The 22,850-nt window shown below is 40.6% G+C and overlaps 1 protein-coding gene and 1 long non-coding RNA gene across 2 annotated transcripts; one reads left to right on the plus strand and one right to left on the minus strand.

Moving 5' to 3' along the window:
• The first annotated feature begins 1,821 nt into the window (after positions 1 to 1,821).
• LOC131543696 (serine-rich adhesin for platelets-like) lies at positions 1,822 to 22,437 on the plus strand. The gene is made up of 16 exons (XM_058781368.1): positions 1,822 to 16,680; positions 16,785 to 16,906; positions 17,090 to 17,151; positions 17,420 to 17,514; positions 17,622 to 17,682; positions 17,769 to 17,944; positions 19,705 to 19,826; positions 19,925 to 19,983; positions 20,072 to 20,175; positions 20,343 to 20,406; positions 20,505 to 20,683; positions 20,807 to 20,928; positions 21,072 to 21,133; positions 21,284 to 21,387; positions 21,499 to 21,662; positions 21,815 to 22,437. The coding sequence occupies exons 1-16, from the start codon at positions 2,142 to 2,144 to the stop codon at positions 21,908 to 21,910; spliced, it is 16,131 nt and encodes a 5,376-aa protein (XP_058637351.1). The 5' UTR covers positions 1,822 to 2,141; the 3' UTR covers positions 21,911 to 22,437.
• On the minus strand, positions 18,326 to 19,411 carry LOC131538157 (uncharacterized). The gene is made up of 3 exons (XR_009270492.1): positions 19,284 to 19,411; positions 19,141 to 19,214; positions 18,326 to 18,502 (listed from the first exon to the last, which is right to left on the minus strand). It is a non-coding gene; the product is annotated as an uncharacterized LOC131538157 (long non-coding RNA).
• Positions 22,438 to 22,850: the final 413 nt, after the last annotated feature.

The following is a 22,850-nucleotide window of genomic DNA, read 5'->3' on the forward strand; positions in this document are numbered from 1 at the left end:
GATGCAAATACAAATTTGGTTTCCACTATCACTCCTACAGCATCCTCAACTGTAGCACCAGTGTCAACAACTGATGCAGCAACCACAAAAATGTCTGACACCACAACAACTTCTGATGCAACAACAACTTTGGCATCCACAACCTCCCCTCAAACATCCTCGACAATAGCACCAGAATCAACAACTGATGCATCAACCACAACTCTGTCTGACAGCACTACAACTTCTGATGCAACAACAACAACTTTGGCATCCACAACCTCCCCTACAACATCCTCAACTGTAGCACCAGTTTCAACAACATTAGATGCAGCAACCACAAATATACCTGACACAACAACAACTACCGATACAACAACAACAACAACTTTGGATTCCACAGCCACCCCTCTAAAATCAACGACTGGTGCAACAGCCATAATTCTGTCTGACACCACAACAACTACTGATGCAACAACAGTTTTGGCTTCCACAACCACCCTCAAACATCCTCGACAATAGCACCAGAATCAACAACTGATGCATCAACCACAACTCTGTCTGACAGCACTACAACTTCTGATGCAACAACACCTTTGGCATCCACAACCTCCCCTACAACATCCTCAACTGTAGCACCAGTTTCAACAACATTAGATGCAGCAACCACAAATATACCTGACACAACAACAACTACCGATACAACAACAACAACTTTGACTTCCACAACCACCCCTCAAACATCCTCAGCTTCAGTACCAATATCGATGACTAATGAACCAACAACAAATATGCTTGACACCACAAAAAATACTGATGCAACAACAGCTTTGGCTTCCACAACCACCCCTCAAACATCCTCAACAATAGCACGGGAATCAACAACTGATGCTTCGACCACAACTGTGCCTGACACCACAACAACTACTGATGGATCAACAACTTTGGCTTTCACAACCACTGCTCCAACTTTCTCAACTATAGCACCTGCATCAACAACTGATTCAGCAACCACAACTGTGCCTGAAACCACAACAACTATTCATGCAACAACAACTTTGGCTTCCACAACTAACCGTCCAACATCTTTGACTGTAGCACCAACGTCAACAACATCTGAGGCACCAACCACAACTCTGCCTATCACCACAACAACTACGGATGCAGCAACAACTTTGGCTTCCACTATCAGTCCTACAGCATCCTCAACTGTATCACCAGTGTCAACAACCGATGCAGCAACAACAACTCTCTCTGGGACAGCAACAACTCTTGATGCAAATACAAAATTGGCTTCCACAATCACTCCTACAGCATCCTCAACTGTAGCACCAGTGTCAACAACCGATGCAGCAACCACAACTTTGCCTGACACCACAAGTATTGATGCAACAACAGCTTTACTTATCACAGCCAGCGTTTCAACATCCTCAACTATAGCATCAGTGTCAACAACTGATGCAGCAATCACAAAAATGTCTGACACCACAACAACTAGTGATGCAACAACAACTTTGGCATCCACAACCAACCCTCCAACATCTTTGACTGTAGCACCAACGTCAACAACATCTGAGGCACCAACCACAACTCTGCCTATCACAACAACAACAACTACGGATGTAACAACAACTTTGACTTCCACTATCAGTCCTACAGCATCCTCAACTGTAGCACCAGTGTCAACAACCGATGCAGCAACCACAAGTTTGCCTGACACCACAAGTATTGATGCAACAACAGCATTAGTTATCACAACCAGCGTTTCAACATCCTCAACTATAGCATTATTGTCAACAACTGATGCAGCAACCACAAAAATGTCTGACACCACAACAACTACTGACGCAACAAGAACTTTGGCATCCACAACCAACCCTCCAACATCTTTGACTGTAGCACAAACGTCAACAACATCTGAGGCACCAACCACAACTCTTCCTGTCACGATAACAACTACGGATGCAACAACAACTTTGGCTTCCACTATCAGTCCTACAGCATCCTCAACTGTAGCACCAGTGTCAACAACCGATTCAGCAACCACAACTTTGCCTGACACCACAAGTATTGATGCAACAACAGCATTAGTTACCACAACCAGCCTTTCAACATCCTCAACTATAGCATCAGTGTCAACAACTGATGCAGCAACCACAAAAATGTCTGACACCACAACTACTGATGCAACAACAACTTTGATATCCACAACCACCCCTCCAACATCCTCAACTATATCACCACTGTCAACAACATCAGATCAAGCAACCACAAATATGCCTGACAGAACAACAACTATTGATACAATAAAAACTTTGACTTCCACATCCACCCCTAAAACATCCTCAACTATAGCACCACTAGCAACAACAACACTGTCTGAAACTACAACAACAATTGATGCAACAATGACTTCAACTTCCACAACCGCCCATCCAACATCTTCAGCTACATTACCAACATCAACAACTAATGGACCAACATCAACTATCCCTGACACCATAGAAACTAGTGATGCAATTCCAACTTTGGATTCCACAAATTCCCATCTAACATCAACAACTGATACATCAACCACAACTCTGTCTGCGACCACAACAATTACTGATGCAACAACAACTTTGGCTTCCACAACCACCCCTCAAACATCCTCAACAATAGCACCAGCAACAACAACTGATGCATCAAGCACAAATGTGCCTGACACCACAACAACTACTGATGGATCAACAACTTTGGCTTTCACAACCACTGCTCCATCATCCTCAAGTACTGCACGAACATCAACAACTAATGGACCAACAACAACTATGCCTGAGACCACAAAAACTACTGATGGATCAACAACTTTGGCTTTCACAACTACTGCTCCAACATCCTCAACTATAGCATCAGTGTCAACAACTGATGCAGCAACCACAAAAATGTCTGACACCACAACAACTACTGACGCAACAACAGCTTTGGGATCCACAACCACCCCTCCAACATCTTCAACTATAGCACTAGCATCAACAACATCAGATGCAGCAACCACAAATATACCTGACACAACAACAACTTTGACTTCCACAACCACCCCTCAAACATCCTCAACTACAGTACCATCATCGACGACTAATGAACCAACAACAAATATTCCTGACACCACAAAAAATACTGATGCAACAACAGCTTTGGATTCCACAGCCACACCTCTAAAATCAACGACTGGTGCAACAGCCACAATTTTGTCTGACACCACAACAACTTCTGATGCAAAAACAGTTTTGGCTTCCACAACCACCCCTCAAACATCCTCGACAATAGCACCAGAATCAACAACTGATGCATCAACCACAACTCTGTCTGACAGCACTACAACTTCTGATGCAACAACACCTTTGGCATCCACAACCTCCCCTACAACATCCTCAACTGTAGCACCAGTTTCAACAACATCAGATGCAGCAACCACAAATATACCTGACACAACAACTACCGATACAACAACAACTTTGACTTCCACAACCACCCCTCAAACATCCTCAGCTTCAGTAGCTATATCGATGACTAATGAACCAACAACAAATATGCCTGACACCACAAAAAATACTGATGCAACAACAGCTTTGGCTTCCACAACCACCCCTGAAACATCCTCAACAATAGCACGGGAATCAACAACTGATTCAGCAACCACAATTGTGACTGACACCAGAACAACTATTCATGCAACAACAACGTTGACTTCCACAACCACCCAACCATCATCTTCAACTATAACACCAACATCGACAACATCTGATGCAGCAACCACAGCTATGCGAGACACCACATCAAGTGTTGATGCAACAGCAACATTAGCCACCACAACCACCCTTTCAAAATCTTCAACTGTGGCACCAATGTCAACATCAACTGATGAAGCAACAACAACTCTCTTTGGGACAGCAACAAGTCTTGATGCAACAACAAATTTGGCTTCCACTATCACTCCTACAGCATCCTCAACGGTAGCACCAGTGTCAACAACTGATGAAGCAACCACAACTTTGCCTGACACCACAACAACTACTGATGCAACAAAAACTTTGACATACAAAACCACCCCTCCAACATTCTCAACAATAGCACCAGAATCAACAACTGATTCAGCAACCACAACTGTGCCTTACACAAAAACAACAGTTGATGCATCAACGACTTTGTCTTCCACAACCACCACTCCAACATCCTCAACTATAGCACCACTAGCAATGACAACTCTGTCTGAAACTACAACAACAATTGACGCAACAATGACTTCGACTTCCACAACCGCCCATCCAACATCTTCAGCTACATTACCAACATCAACAACTAATGGACCAACATCAACTATTCCTGACACCATAGAAACTAGTGATGCAACTCCAACTTTGGATTCCACATACTCCCATCTAACATCACCAACTGATGCATCAACCACAACTCTGTCTGCAAGAACAACAACTACTGGTGCAACAATAACTTTGGCTTCCACAACCACTCCTCTAAAATCAACGACTGGTGCAACAACCACAACAACTACTGATGTAACAACAGTTTTGGCTGCCACAACCAACCCTCAAACATCCTCGACTATAGCAACAGAATCAACAACTGATGCATCAACCACAACTTTGTCTGACAGCACAACGACTTCTGATGCAACAACACCTTTGGCATCCACAGCTACCCCTCCAACATCCTCAACTATAGCACCAGCATCAACAACATTAGATGCAGCAACCACTCTTGATGCAACAACAAATTTGGCTTCCACTATCACTCCTACAGCATCCTCAACTGTAGCACCAGTGTCAACAACTGATGCATCAACCACAGCTCTGTCTGACAGCACAACTACTGATGCAACAACAATACCTTTGACTTCCACAACCACCCCTCCAACATCCCAAACTATAGTACCAACATCGACAACTAATGAACCAACAAAAACTATGCCTGACACCACAAAAAATACTGATGCAACAACAACTTTGACATCCACAACCACCCCTCCAAAATCCTCAACTATAGCACCACTGTCAACAACATCAGATCCAGCAACCACAAATATGCCTTACACAACAACAACTATTGATACAATAACAACTTTAACTTCCACATCCACCCCTAAAACATCCTCAACAATAGCACCAGCATCTACAACTGATGCGTCAAGCACAACTGTGCCTGACACCACAACAGCTACTGATGCAACAACAACTTTGGCTTTCACAACCACTGCTCCATCATCCTCAAGTACTGCACGAACATCAACAACTAATGGACCAACAACAACTATGCCTGAGACCACAAAAACTACTGATGGATCAACAATTTTGGCTTTCACAACCACTGCTCCAACATCCTCAACTATAGCACTTGCATCAACAACTAATTCAGCAACCACAACTGTGCCTGAAACCACAACAACTGTTCATGCAAAAACAACTTTGGCTTCCACAACCGACCCTCCAACATCTTTGACTGTAGCACCAACTTTAACGACATCTGAGGCACCAACCACAACTCTGCCTGTTACCACAACAACTACGCATGCAACAACAACTTTGGCTTCCACAACCACCCCTCAAACATCCTCAACTACAGTATCAACATCGCAGACTAATGAACCAACAACAAATATTCCTGACACCAATAAAAATACTGATGCAACAACAGCTTTGGATTCCACAGCCACCCCTCTAAAATCAACGACTGTTGCAACAACCACAACTCTGTCTGACACCACAACAACTACGCATGCAACAACAACTTTGGCTTCCACAACCACCCATCCATCATCTTCAACTGTAGCACCAACATCGACAACATCTCATGCAGCAACTACAGCTATGCGAGACACCACATCAAGTGTTGATGAAACAACAACATTAGCCACCACAACCACCTTTTCAAAATCTTCAGCTGTGGCACCAATGTCAACATCAACTGATGAAGCAACAACAACTCTCTCTGGGACAGCAACAACTCTTGATGCAACAACAAATTCGGCTTCCACTATCAGTCCTACAGTATCCTCAACTGTAGCACCAGTGTCAACAACCGATGCAGCAACAACAACTCTCTCTGGGACAGCAACAACTCTTGATGCAACAACAAATTCGGCTTCCACTATCACTCCTACAGCATCCTCAACTGTAGAACCAGTGTCAACAACCGATGCAGCAACCACAACTTTGCCTGACACCACAAGTATTGATGCAACAACAGCATTAGTTATCACAACCAGCCTTTCAACATCCTCAACTACAGTTCCAACATCGACGACTAATGAACCAACAACAAATATTCCTGAGACCACAAAAAATACTGATGCAACAACAGCTTTGGCTTCCACAACCACCCCTCAAACATCCTCGACAACAGAACCAGAATCAACAACTGATGCATCAACTACAACTCTGTCTGACACCACAACAACTACTGATGCAACAACAACTTTGGCATCCACAACCACCCCTCCAACATCCTCAACTGTAGCACCAGTGTCAACAACTGATGCAGCAACCACAATTTTGCCTAACACCACAAGTATTGATGCAACAAAAGAATTAGCTGTCACAACCACCCTTTCAACATCTTCAATTATAGCATCAGTGTCAACAACTGATGCATCAACCACAGCTCTGTCTGACAGCACAACTACTGATGCAACAACAACACCTTTGACTTCCACAACCACCCCTCCAACATCCTCAACTACAGTACCAACATCGACAGCTAATGAACCAACAACTATGCCTGAAACCACAAAAAATACTGATGCAACAACAACACCTTTGACTTCCACAGCCACCCCTCTAACATCCTCAACTGCAGCTCCAGTCTCAACAACAGATACAGCAACCAGAAGTATACCTGAGACCACAACAAGTATTGATGCAACAATGGCATTAGCTATCATAACCACCCCTCCAACATCCTCAACTATAGCACAACTGTCAACCACATCAGATCCAGTGACCACAAATATGCCTGACACAACAACTATTGATACAACAACAAGTTTGACTTCCACAAACACCCCTAAAACATTCTCAACTACAGTACCAACATCGACGACTAATGAACCAACAACAAATATTCATGACACCACAGAAAATACTGATGCAACGACAACTTTGGCTTTAACAACCACTGCTCCAACATCCTCAACTATAGCACCAGAATCAACAACTGATGCTTCAACCACAACTCTGTCTGACAGCACAACAACGTCTGATGCAGCAACAACTTTGGCATCCACAACCATCCCTCCCACATCCTCAACTATAACACCAGTTTCAACAACATCAGATGCAGCAACCACAAATATGCCTGACACAACAACAACTATTGATACAACAACAACTTTGACTTCCACAACCACCCCTCAAACATCCTCAGCTACAGTACCAACATCGGTAACTAATGAACCAATAACAAATATGCCTGACACCACAAAAAATACCGAAGCATCAACAGATTTGGCTTTCACAACCACTGCTCCAACATCCTCATCTATAGCACCAGCATCAACAACTGATTCAGCAACCACAAATCTGTCTGACACAAAAACAACAATTGATGCAACAACAACTTTGACTTCCACAACCACCCCTACAACATCTTCAGCTACATTACCAACATCAACAACTAATGGACCAACAACAACTATGCCTGACACCATAGAAACTAGTGATGCAACACCAACTTTGGACTCCATAACCTCCCCTCTGACATCAACAACTGATGCATCAACCACAACTCTGTCTGACACGACAACAACTATTGATGCAACAATAACTTTGGCTTCCACAACCACCCCTCCAACATCCTCAACTATAGCACCACTAGCAACGACAACTATGTCTAAAACTACAACAATTGATGCAACAATGACTTTGACTTCCACAACCGCCCATCCAACATCTTCAGCTACATTACCAACATCAACAACTATTGGACCAACATCAACTATTCCTGACACCATAGAAACTAGTGATGCAACTCCAACTTTGGATTCCACAAACTCCCATCTAACATCAACAACTGATGCATCAACTACAACTCTGTCTGCAACCACAACAACTACTGATGCAACAACAACTTTGGCTTCCACAACCACCCCTCAAACATCCTCAAGAATAGCACCAGCATCAACAACAGATGCATCAAGCACAACTGTGCCTGAAACCACAACAACTACTGATGCAACAACAACTACTGATGCAACAACAACTTTGGCTTCCACAACCAACCCTCCAACATCTTTGACTGTAGCACCAACGTCAACAACATCTGAGGCACCAACCACAACTCTGCCTGTCACCACAACAACTACGGATGCAACAACAACTTTGGCTTCCACAACCACCCAACTATCATCTTCAACTGTAGCACAAACATCGACAAAATCTGATACAGTAACTGCAGCTATGCGTGACACCACATCAAGTGTTGATGCAACAACAACATTTGCCACCACAACCACCCTTTCAAAATCTTCAACTGTGGCACCAATGTCAACATCAACTGATGAAGCAACAACAACTCTCTCTGGGACAGCAACAACTCTTGATGCAACAACAAATTCGGCTTCCACTATCACTCCTACAGCATCCTCAACTGTAGCACCAGTGTCAACAACCACTGCAGCAACCACAACTTTGCCTGACACCACAAGTATTGATGCAACAACAGCATTAGTTATCACAACCAGCCTTTCAACATCCTCAACTATAGCATCAATGTCAACAACTGATGCGTCAACCACAAGTCTGTCTGACAGCACAACAACTACTGATGCAACAATAACTTTGACGTCCACAACCATCCCTCCAACATCCTCAGTTACAGTACCAACATCGATGACTAATGAACCAACAACAAATATGCCTGACACCATAAAAAATACTGATGCAACTACAGCTTTGGCTTTTACATCCACTGCTCCAACATCCTCAACTATAGCACCAGCATCAACAACTGATGCTTCAACCACATCCATGCATGACACAACAACAACAATTGATGCAACAACACCTTTGATTTCCACAACCACCCCTCCAACAACCTCAACAATAGCACCAGCATCAACAACAGATTCAGCAACCACAACTGTGCCTGACACAACAACTGATGCAACAACACCTTTGATTTCCACAACCACCCCTCCAAAATCCTCAACAATAGCACCAGAATCAACAACTGGTGCGTCAACCACATCCTCAACTACAGTACCAACATCGACTACTAATGAACCAACAACAAATATACATGACACCACAAAAAATACTGATGCAACAACAACTTTGGATTCCACAGCCACCCCTCTAAAATCAACGACTGGTGCAACAATCACAACTCTGTCTGACACCACAACAACTACTGATGCAAAAACAGTTTTGACTTCCACAACCACCCCTCAAACATCCTCAACAATAGCACCAGCAGCAACCACAACTCTGTCTGAAACTACAACAACAATTGATGCAAAAACAGTTTTGACTTCCACCCCTCAAACATCCTCAACAATAGCACGAGAATCAACAACTGATGCTTCGACCACAACTGTGCCTGACACCACAACAAATACTGATGCAAGTACAACTTTGTCTTCCACAACCACCCCTCCAACATCCTCAACTATAGCACCAGCAGCAACCACAACTCTGTCTGAAACTACAACAACAATTGATGCAACAATGACTTTGACTTCCACAACCACCCGTCCAACATCTTCACCTACATTACCAACATCAACAACTAATGGACCAACATCAACTATGCCTGACACCATAGAAACTAGTGATGCAACTCCAACTTTGGATTCCACAACGTCCCATCTAACATCAACAAATTATGCATCAACCACAACTCTGTCTGAAACTACAACAACAATTGATGCAACAATGACTTTGACTTCCACAACCACCCCTCAAACATCCTCAAGTACTGCACGAACATCAACAACTAATGGACCAACAACAACTATGCCTGACACCACAAAAACTACTGATGGATCAACAACTTTGGCTGTCACAACCACTGCTCCAACATCCTCAACTATAGCACCTGCATCAACAACTGATTCAGCAACCACAACTGTGCCTGAAACCACAACAACTATTCATGCAACAACAACTTTGGCTTCCACAACCAACCCTCCAACATCTTTGACTGTAGCACCAACGTCAACAACATCTGAGGCACCAATCACAACTCTGCCTGTCACCAAAACAACTACGGATGCAACAACAACTTTGGCTTCCACAACCACTCAACCATCATCTTCAACTATAGCACCAACATCGACAAAATCTGATACAGCAACTACAGCTATGCGTGACACCACATCAAGTGTTTATGCAACAACAACATTAGCCACCACAACCACCCTTTCAAAATCTTCAATTGTGGCACCAATGTCAACATCCACTGATGAAGCAACAACAACTCTCTCTGGGACAGCAACAACTCTTGATGCAACAACAAATTCGGCTTCCACTATCACTCCTACAGCATCCTCAACTGTAGCACCAGTGTCAACAACACCTGCAGCAACCACAACTTTGCCTGTCACCACAAGTATTAATGCAACAACAGCATTAGTTATCACAACCAGCCTTTCAACATCCTCAACTATAGCATCAGTGTCAACAACTGATGCAGCAACCACAAAAATGTCTGACACCACAACAACTACTGATGCAACAACAACTTTGCCATCCACAACCACCCCTCAAACATCTTCAACAATAGCACCAGCTTCAACAACTGATGCATCAATCACAACTGTGCCTGACACCACAAAAACTACTGACGCAACAACATATTTGGCTTTCACAACCACTGCTTCAACATCCTCAAGTACTGCACCAGCATCAACAACTAATGGACCAACGATAACTATGTCTGACACCACAAAAACTAGTGATGCAACAAGAACTTTGGCTTCCACGACCATCCCTCAAACATCCTCAACAATAGCACCAGAATCAACAACTGATGCATCAACCAAAACTGTGCCTGACACCACAAAAACTACTGATGCAACTGCAGCTTTGGCTGCCACACCCACACCTCAAACATCCTCAACTATAGCACCAGCATCAACAACTGATGTAGGAACTACAACTATACCTGACACCACAACAAGTATTGATGCAACAACAACTTTGGCTTCCACAATCACTTCTACAACATCCTCAACTGAAGCACCAGTCTCAACAACTGATGCATCAACCACTACTCTTTCTGACAGCACAACTATTGATGCAACAACAACTTTGACATCCTCAACCTCCCGTACAACATCTTCAGCTACAGTACCAACATCGACTACTAATGAACCAAAAACGCCTATGTCTGACAGCACCAAAAATACTAATGCAACAACAACTTTGGATTCCACAGGCACCCCTCTAACATCAACAACTGGTGCAACAATCACAACTCTTTCCGACACCACAACTTCTGATGAAACAAGAACTTTGGCTTCCACAACCATCCCTCAAACATCCTCAACAATAGCACCAGAATCAACAACTGATGCATCAACCACAACTATACCTGACACCACAACAAGTATTGATGCAACATCAACTTTGGCTTCCACAATCACTCCTACATCATCCTCAACTGTAGCACCAGTCTCAACAACTGATGCAGCAACCACAACTATACCTTATACCACAACAAGTATTGATGCAACAACTACATTAGCTATCGCAACCACCCTTTCAACATCCTCAACCATAGCATCAGTGTCAACAACTGATGCAGGAACCACAACTCTGTCTGGCAGCACAACTAGTGATGCAACAACAACTTTGACTACCACAGCCACCCCTCCTACATCTTCAGCTACTGCACCAACATCAACAACTGATGGACCAAAAACAATCATGCCTGAAGCCACAAAATCTACTGATGCAACAACAGCTTTGGATTTAACAACCACCCCTCTATCGTTAACAACTGATGTATCAAACACAACTGTGTCTGACACCACAAAAACAAATGATGCAAGAACAACTGTGACTTCAACAACCACCCCTCCATCATCCACAACTATATCACCAGCATCAACGACTGATACAGCAACCACAGTTGTGCCTGACACCACAACAACTACTGATGCAACAACAACTTTGACTACCACAACCACCCCTCCATCATCCTCAACTATATCACCAGAATCACCATCTTATGCAGCCACCACAACTATGCCAGACACCACAACAACTACCACAACCTCCTTTTCAACATCCTCAATTGTGGAATCAGCATTAACAAGAAATGATGCGTCAACCACAAGTATGCCTGAGACCACAGCAACTACTGATGCAACAACAAATTTAGCTTCCACTACCACTTTTCCAACATCCTCAACTGTGGCACCAATGTCAACAAGTCATGCAGCAGTTACAACTATTTCTGATACTACAACAACTATTGATGTAACAAGAAGTTTGGCTAGTACAACAACCACTCTAGCATCATCAGCTATTGCATTAATATCAACAACTAATGCAGCAAACACAACTATGTCTGACTCCACAAAAACTATTGATGTGACAACCTCTTTAGTTACCACAACCACCTCTCCAACATTCTCAACTACTTTAACAACAACTGATGCAACAACTGCAACAATGCCTGGCACTTCAACAGCTATTGATTCAATAGCAACTTTGGCTACCACAACCACCCTTTCAACACCTTCAGCTATGGCACCAATGTCAACAACATCAACAACATCTGATGCAATAACAACAACTATATCTGCCATCACAACAACTATAGATGCAACAACACTTATGGCTTTCACAGCCACTCCTCCAACAATCTCAACAGTGTTACCAACATCAACAACAACTGATCCATCAACTACAAATCTGCTTGACACCACAAAAACTACTGATACACCAACATTGGCTTCCACAACCACCTCTCTAACCTTACCAAATGTAGCAACAGCATCAACAGATGATGCAGCAACCACAAATATGCCTGACTCTACAAAAACTACTGATGCAACAACAAATTTGGCTTCCTCAACCACCTCTCCAACATCCTCAACTGCAGCACCAACTTCAACAACTGATACAACAACTACAGCTATGCCAGGCAACACAATGACTATTGATGCAACAAAATCTTTGGCTTCCATAATCCCTCCAACATACTCAAGTATTGCACCTATAACAGCAACTGATACAGCAACCACACCTCTGTCTGACAACACAAAAAGTACTGATGCAACAACAACTTTGGCTTCCACAATCACCCCTCTAATGTCAACAACTGATTCAGCAACCACAATTATGCCTCTCACCTCAGTTTCTATTCACACAACAACTTTGGCTTCCACAAACAGCCCTCCAACATTCTCATCTACTGCACCAATGTCAACAACTGATGCAGCAACCAAAGTTATGTCTGACACCACCACAGGCTTTGATGTAAAAACATCTTTGGCTAACACAACATCAGCAACAATTAGTGCATCAACTACAAGTATGCCTGATGCCACAACAACTAGTGATGCAACAAAAACTGTTGCTCCCACAATCACACCTCCAACATCCTCAATTATAGCACCAACATCAAAAACTAATACAGCAACCACAACTATGCCTGACTTCACAACAACTGTTGATTCAACAGCAAATTTGGCTTCCACAACTACCCCTCCAACATCGTCAACTGATGTACCAACCTTGACAATTTATGAAACAACCACAAGTCTGCCTCACAACACAACAACTATTGATTCAACAACATCTTTGGCTTCCACAACCACCACGCCAACATCCTCAGTTCTGGCACCAATAACAACAATGGAAGCAGCAACCAAAAGTATTCCTGACACTACAACAGCTACTGATGATACAACAACATTGGCTGCCACAACTACAACTCCATCATCCTCAACTGTAGCACTAGTGTCAACAACTAATGCAGCAACCACAAGTATGCCTGACTTCACTCCAAATACTGATGCAACAACAACTTTGGTTGCTACAGTCACTCCTCAAACATCCTTAACTGTAGCACCAGCATCAACAACTGATGCAGCAACAACTATGCCTGACACCACAAAAACTACTGATGTAACAACCACTTTGGCTTCAACAACCACCCCTTTAACATCCTCAACTGTGGCATCAACGTCAACAACATTTGATACAGCAACCACAAGTATGCTTGGCACCACAACAACTACTGATGCAACAACAACTTTGGCTTCCACAACCACCCCTCCAACGTCTTCGACTGTAACACCAATGTCAACAACTGATGCATCAACCACAACTCGGTCTGACACCACATCTACTGATGTAACAACAACTTTGTCTTCCACAACCACCCCTCCAAGGTCAACAACTGATGTAGTAACCACAATTATGCCTGACACCACAAGAACTATTTATGCAACATCACATTTGACTTCCATAACCAGCCTTCCAACATCCTCAACTGCAGAACCAACAACTGATGCAGCAATGACAACTCCATTTGACACCACAAAATCTACTGATGCAGCAACAATTTTGGCTTCCAGAACCACCCTTCTAACGTTAACCGATGCAGCGACCGTAACTATGTCTGACACCACAACATCTACTTACTTAACAACAAATTTGGCTTCCACAAACACCCCTACTACATCCTCAACTACTGCATCAACATCGACACCTAATGCAGCAACCAGAACTATGCCTGACATCACAATAAATATTGCTGCAACAACAACAACAACTTTGGCTTCTACAAACATGCCTTCAGCATCCTCAACTGTGGCCCCAATGTTGAATACTGATGCAACAACCTTAAGTATGGCTGAGGCCACAACAACTATTGATGCAACAACAATTTTGGCTACCACATCCAACCCTCAAACATCCTCAACTGTGGCAATAACTGAAGCAGCAACAAAAAGTATGCCTGACACTACAACAAGTCCTGAAACAACAACAACTTTGGATTCCACAACCACCAATCCAACATCCACAACAATAGAATCAATGTCAACAACTGATGCAGCAACCACAAGTCTGCCTGACACAGAAAAAGGTATTAATGCAACATCTTTGGTCAGCACAACCTCTCCTCCAACATCTTTATCCATGTCACCAATGTCAACAACAACTGATGCAGCAACCACAACTATGCCTGACACCACAACAGTACTTCCTGCAACAACTATTGTTGCAAAAGCAACAACTTTGGTTAAGACAAGTACACCTTCAGAATCCTCATCTGTAGCACTAACATTGCCAACTGATGCATCAACCACAACTATGCCTGAAACAACAACAGTCCTACCAACAACACTTATTGGTGCAACAACAACTGTGGCTACAACAAGCACCCCTCCAACAGCATCACTTCTAAAACCAGTGCTACCATCTGATGCAGCAACCACAACTGAGCCTAAAACAGCAGTTCTTCCAACAACAATAACTTTGGTTAACATAAGCACCCCTGCAACATCTTCAGTTGCAGCACCAATGTTGACAACTGATGCAGCAACAACTGTGCCTGAAACCAAAACTATTGGTACAACAAATATCGCCAGCACAAGCACCCCTCCATCATTCTCATCTTCAGCACCCTTATCGACAACCGAATCAACAGCCACAACTATGTCTGAAACAACAACAGTACTTCCAGTGACAACTACTGGTGCAACAACAAGAACTTTGGCTGGCACAAGTACACTTCCAACAGCAGCTATAGGTGAGACAACTATAATCTTGGGACTCAAAACCACAGTAGCCCCACCAACATTTTCAACTATCACACCAAACACCACAACTCATCCACAAACTACAACTATGCCTGAAACCAATACAAGTATTGGTGTAAAAACTACAACTTTGACCCCCTCAAGCACCACAAACCCTCCAACATTGGTGGAGGAGTCAATAACAACATCATCCATAAAAATTCATCCAACAAGCACAATGTCTGAGATGAAAATTACTACCTCTGGTGCGTTAAATACAACTTTAGCTCCTACAAATGCAATAACCACACCAATGCTCTTGATTACAGCACCAGCTACTATAAATCATCCAACAAAAATTATTGTGACTGATACCACAACTACACTTCCAACTACAACTACTATTGATGCAACATTGATTCCCACAAGCACAAAAACCTCTGCATCATTCTCAACTACAGGAAGAACAGATATTACTGATTCAACAACCACAACTATTTCTAAAATCACAACAACTAGTAGTGAAGCAATTACAATCAGAATGTCCTCCTCAACATTTTTGGAAGAGTCAATGACAACACCAATTGCTAAAACTAATCAAACAATCACAGCTATGCCTGAAATCACTGAAGTTTCAACAACTGCAAAAACATCACAAGCTACATCTAATTTAAATACAACAACAACATTTACAACAACAACTTTGACTAATTCTCAAACGGAAAATAATCCTACAATGCACATCCCAATTTCTACAACAGTCCTTGGCAAAACAAGTTTACCTTTAATGAACATAACTGGTTCAGCACTGGTCACAAGCAAACTGCTGTTCGACTCCTCATCTCCAGTCCCCAGTGAAACTCAGGTCCTCAATGTTATCAACACTCTTCTGAAATCCAGAGATTCACAGCTCAACAAATCAGTGCAGGTGCTGAATGTCACCTATAAGAGTAAGTTTCATTGTTCTGAGCTGAAAAGTTTTTGAAATATGAATGTGCCGACTATAATGTGAATGTGAAGCCAAGACACAATCCATATATTTCCCTTCAAACAGATATCTCAGAGACCTCCTATGCAATCATCTTTACATTTAACCTGATTAACATTAGTATACCAGAGGACCCTAAACTAAAGAAAAACACCTATCAGCACCTACAGAATGTTATCAATAATGTGGTAAGCATTTGTAGTTAAAATACATAGTTATTGTTATGTATGTGTATGTGTATACACACACACACACACACACACACACACACACACACACACATATATATATATATATATATATATATAAAGTTTGGTTTGAATGCAGATCTCTCACATTTATGATAAATATGTCTTGATATTACTCTGCAGTTGAACACACTTCTGAATGAACCTGGCAGTCAGGTTTTTAAAGCCAAGTCCTCCAAATTCACGTAAGATGACTTCATTTTTTAATCATGTATATTCATATTGTTAATTCACTGTAGCATTTTTGTATATGAAAAGACTTAAACCGTTTTGTACTTAACCTGTTTTGCCCATATTGACTGAAGCTATTTTAAAACATCCTCCAACTGCACCTAATATGCAAACTGACTTCCATTTCAGAATCAATTTATTATGCATTCCATCCTTTTAAATATATAGTCATATTTTCGCTTCTTTTAGCTTTTTCAAAAATTTAAAAACACTTCCTTCTAGGTGCACAGAAAACCACATTAATGGCAGTATGGAATATATCTTCAACAACAAAGATCAACCCACCATTTTCTTAAAGGAGCTTAGTTTACAGAGCAGTATGTCAATTCTAATTATATAATAAAACATGTCATGACTGTTCATGCCATTGTCACTGTATAATTTACCATATGTTTCTCATCCAGTAATCAATTTTGTTTTACAGGCTTAACAACAACCCTTGCAACACCTGACACATCTAAAACCACTAAAGAAACTACAACTTTGTAAGAAAAATTGTTGCCGATTCTTTATATTGTTTATATTACCTGTCTGTACTGTAGATCATTTTTATTTAAATTTTATTTTTCAGGATTGGGAGGGTGTTTTTTTACATTCGGCTAATTTTTATCACACGGGGCCCTCTACCAAGTGAGAGTCGTGTTCAAGATTTGGTCAACTTACTTCTGGCCCCACGTCTTAGAACTAAACAAGACACAGCACAAACCCGGAGTGATCCTGTGAGCTATGTGAATGTCACCTATGAGAGTGAGTTGTTCTCTTCTGTTTAGATTTGCTTGCTGTGAATATAACTTTTAAAACTAAACTAAGTTGCTAATAGCAGAGATTTGTTAACGTGGGTTTAATTGATATTAAAGTTTAGAGCATGATGCTTTTTGTAAATGTGGCAATGAGTGGTCAGGTAGAAGTTACCAATAATAAGAAAAATCTTATAATCGACTATGCCACCTGGACTACACCAGGACCAAAAAGCCCCATATAAAGGGCACACAAGTTCGTTGCCAGAGACAGGGTGAGCATAATTATAAACAAGAATCACTTTATTCAAACAATTAATAGAAACAGTTAGTCAATACAATACATCACACAAGGTCTCAAATCACGTCACAATACCAGTAACATACAAAATGATTAAATGGAGATAATCTAGTAAAGAGGGAGGTTGCCAACAGAGACCCTCAAATTTCTACCCCACACTCAATATCCATGACACACTCTTGTGAAAAAGGCAAAATGTTAAGCACAGCACTCCATGTGGACACACCAGTACAGGGTACCATGGCCAACCCCTCCCACTGTGAAGACCTAAATCCACACACAAAACAATACAAAAAGATGCACACAAATCAAGTCAAATTCAATAATAGTTTACACAAAAACACCAAAGCACAAACAAACACAGCCACTGGCACGGAAGGGGGAAATAAAATAGCAAAGAGCAGCCAGATTACAGAAATTTAGCCTCCCAGCTAACTCACACGCAGACCAGCACAATCCAGTGCCAGTGCTTCAAACAGAAATAAAACAAACAAAATAACAGAAAGGACCCTGGGGTGTATTCCAGAAAGCAGGTTATGTGACATACCTGGGTATGTTTGAGGCTACTCCTCAACTCCTGAACTTACTCCCGGACGTGTTTTTGGAACCACATACCTCGAGTAAGCAAGGTTTGGGGTTAATCAACCGAAAGTTCAGGGTTTATCTGACGGTAAGTTAACCATGCTTTCTGGAATACACCCCAGGTGAGTTCCAGACAAAACTGTTAAAACTATAACACCACAAAGACGAAACGGAGCAGCAGTGCAGTCAATTACTCGACGGTCGTTAGGCTTTAATTAAGATCACTGGAAACCCCTGGACATACAATCAAACCTGCCGGACATTGAACAGAAAAAGTTACTCATAAAACTTGTTAAAAATCAAACAATAAACTACATACATACCAAGGAAATGGTGCAATGCTGCAATACACATGGTCGCTCACCACGCAGGATTACAGCTACTTGCAGGCCCATGACTGAGAACAAACAAGATAATAAGCCTCTCCATTGAACAGGCAAAAGGCACCTTTAAAACAAGGACTAACCTGAAAACTGGCCAACAGCCAGCATGCATGACAGACAGGAGGATAACCCAACTGCTAGCACTCATTCAAAGCACCACATGTCACAAAGGGGCAATACCAAGGATGATGCATCCCAAGCAGCCAAACACTTCCACACAGGCACTAATAGGCTCATAAAACTTACACAACTAACCAATCATAATGAAGTGCGAACACTGATTGGTTCACCTAGTTGGATGACACCAGCCAATCATACCGGGGCTATACCTCACTCTGCTACATAAATAAAGATAAAGTTTACTTCTCCTTATATCTCCCTATTTAATTATTGCTGGCTAGTTGATATCTCTCTCTCGCACTTTGAGCAGGAGGATAAATATGAAATTTCACCACTTATGTGTATTGTCAACTAATTAGTGTTATGTACTGTGTTCTTATTAAGAAATTTCTGATAATTCATATGCCCTCAAATTTGGATTTGAGATCAACAGTCCATCCATGACAGAGAGACTTGAACTCAGGGATGGCAACTACACATTCATTCAAAACTTCATAAAAAGAAAGGTGGGTTTTTTACTGTTTTAGAAAGAGATGTAAAAATACATTAACCTTAAAATATTATCATACAATTATTAATCTGTGTTTATTGATAAATTCTTTAGCTGAACCAGATCCTAAGTGACTCTGACACTTCTGTTGAGTTCAACAAAACCAATTTCACGTATGTAATGACTTTTTGTTTTATACTTTAATCAGCGCAATAATGTGGTTTCAAGTGAGTTTAGAAAATCTGTTTTAAATTCCCCCAGGAAAAATTCCATGGAGGTCATTGCTAATATGGATTATATTTTCCGGCAACAAGACATCAAGTCACCCAGTGGCTTTCTCCAAGAACTTCTCAAAGTTAATAATAGTATGTGTTCTTTCCATATTATAGAATTAATGAATTAATTCAATATATAACACTTTAACACTATTAACTGCTATTTCATGTTTTAAATATACTATTAAATATACTATATTATTTTTATGCATTATTCTTCTCCTTAAATATCTCCTAAACTATTTTTTACACTACAGGCCTAACAACTCCAGTCCCAACAGTGAATAAAACAACTCAGAAACCTGTAGAGACACCAAATGTGTAAGTATAAAATTTACGAATAAATTGTGTTGTGTAAAAGGTAGCCATTTTATTCATTATCTCACTCACCCTTATTCTTATTTACCTTTTTTTTTCAGGATTGGGAGGGTGATTATTTACATTCGGCTCATATTTATCACACGGGGCCCTGTACCAAGTGAAGCTAAAATATTACAGTTGGTTACCAATCTGCTGGCCACACGTCTGAGAACTAAACGAGAACTAAGGTCACAAAGCTTGCGTACCCCTGTGAGCTTTGTGAATGTCACTTATACAAGTGAGTTTTCTCTTCTCTGTTCAGTCACCAGTAAACAAATTTCTATATTTCATTACAAAAGATCTATGCATACAGTGTCAGCTAATATGTACTATTATTAATTCATGTTTTTTTTTTTTAAAGAAATTTCTGATACGTCATATGCCCTAAATTTTGGATTTGAAATCAACAATGTTACCATGTCTGAGAAACTTGAACTCAGGGATACCACATATAAATTAATCCAGGACTCTATAAATAAATTGGTGAGTCTGATATGATTTATATTTAAAATGCCCATATTTTTATTAAGCTTTGTTTTTGATTAAGCTTAACTATTAAGCTCAAATTGTATCAACTTCAGCTATTGATATAACAATTAATTTGTTTTGATTGCTAACCTTTTTAGCTGAATGCGATCCTAACTGAGCCCACTGCCACTCCATTTGTGTTCAAAGATGCCAATTTCACGTAAGAATTAAACTTTTATTAGAACAGAAATGTCCATTGATTTTTAGACATCTAGTTTAAATGTGGTTAGACCAGAAGTAAAGGAAGTAGCACATTGAGATCTTTTTGAAGGGTTCATTTGCATCACTGTACATTTTAATTTCTCCACAGGGGTAATTCCACTACTATTCAGGCTGATGTACACTATGTTTTCTCAGAAAGCGACATCCAGAAACCCAGTTCCTTTCTCTATGCACTTATTGTGGTTAATAATGGTATGTTCTTCTGCACAGAAATGTTACTATTATTAGTTTTATAATTAGAGTTTTTTTTTTAATTTTTTTTTTTTTTTTAACCTTAAATGTTTTACACCTTGTCATCTACAGAGTCTATTACCACAACTACACCTGCTGCAACAAGAACCACCTTTTACTCCACAGTACTGAGCACTACAGTCACAACTAACAGTACTAGTGCTGCATGGGTTGTGGCCATCATTGTACCCTGTGCTATTGCCATCATCCTCGTACCTTGCTGGATTATCCTTTGTGTAAGTTGCGTAAAGATTTAATAACAAATATGCATATTATAATTGAAGTGATTAGTGATAACAGGAATATGATATGTATTTGATAATAATAATTTACCAGAAACCTATGAATGTCATGAAGGTTAATAATGTCAGTCTCTGTCTGTCCTCAGTGTTTGCTCTGTGGCTGCTGTACAGCAATAAGAAGACGGTGGTCCAGAAGACGGTCGTACAATGTACAATACACTACTCGAAACAGCCTTTTCTAGAGAACTTGAGACACATCAGGAAAAGTTTCTAACACTAATGACTAATTACTTGAACTTCTAATCCAAATTGTGATGGTGGTACTTTAAAGTTTACATTTAACTTTCCATAATGATTATTCTATCTTAGAGCTTTTATAATACATTATTTATGTTCTTGCGCCTGTAATGCTGGACAGACAGGATCTTAAATTGTGATTTAATGTAATTTATTTTCAGTACTGTTTAATGGACTAAAAATGTATTTACTATTTCTGTAAGGTTTACAATATTTACATGTTATAATATTTTTGGATTTCCAAATAATTAATTTATTTGATATTACACATTTCATTTTAAGGGGCAATGTTGGTAATATTAAACTTATTCACATTTATGCACTTTAGTTCCATGTAACTCAAAGAAAAAATCATCACACAAACAGCCTATTTAGTCTTAAATCATAACAATATTAATACATTAAGACCAAATGTATGTGTACATATAACCAAATGACTATCAATGATCTAACAGAACTCTGTGTAACACCATGCATACTATATGATATAAATAAAAACCTATCAATGTTGAAAAATACACAAATTTTATTTATTTTGAATGTTGTAAGTACTTTAGAAAATGCATGCAAATATAAAAAGCACCAGCAAATCAAGAAAACATCTTCATCAGTTTGACAACAAGTGCTGCAAATGCTCACAACACAAATAAAGAATTTTATTTGAAGTGCATTTCTTTATTTGGTTGTGTTGTGAGCATTTGCAGCGCATGTGTTGTAAAAGTTGTTTTCTTAATTTGCAGGGTTTTTATTTTATTTTTCTATTTGCAACAAGTTGAACTCTATTGGCCACCGTAATTATTTGTATTTTTATGATTTATATGATGTATTCGATAATATTTGTTTTGGTTCCTGGGTTCATTTCACATATACATTTATTTTTAAGTT

Source organism: Onychostoma macrolepis, chromosome 01, assembly GCF_012432095.1.
Source record: "Onychostoma macrolepis isolate SWU-2019 chromosome 01, ASM1243209v1, whole genome shotgun sequence".
NCBI classification, from domain to species: domain Eukaryota; kingdom Metazoa; phylum Chordata; class Actinopteri; order Cypriniformes; family Cyprinidae; genus Onychostoma; species Onychostoma macrolepis.

Coding starts and splice junctions, on each gene's coding strand:
- LOC131543696 (XM_058781368.1), top strand. CDS start 2,142: ATGTCTGACACCACAACTACTGATGCAACAACAACTTTGATATCCACA. Junction 19,827..19,924: donor AAAACTTCATAAAAAGAAAG/GTGGGTTTTTTA, acceptor TAAATTCTTTAG/CTGAACCAGATCCTAAGTGA. Junction 19,984..20,071: donor TTCAACAAAACCAATTTCAC/GTATGTAATGAC, acceptor AAATTCCCCCAG/GAAAAATTCCATGGAGGTCA.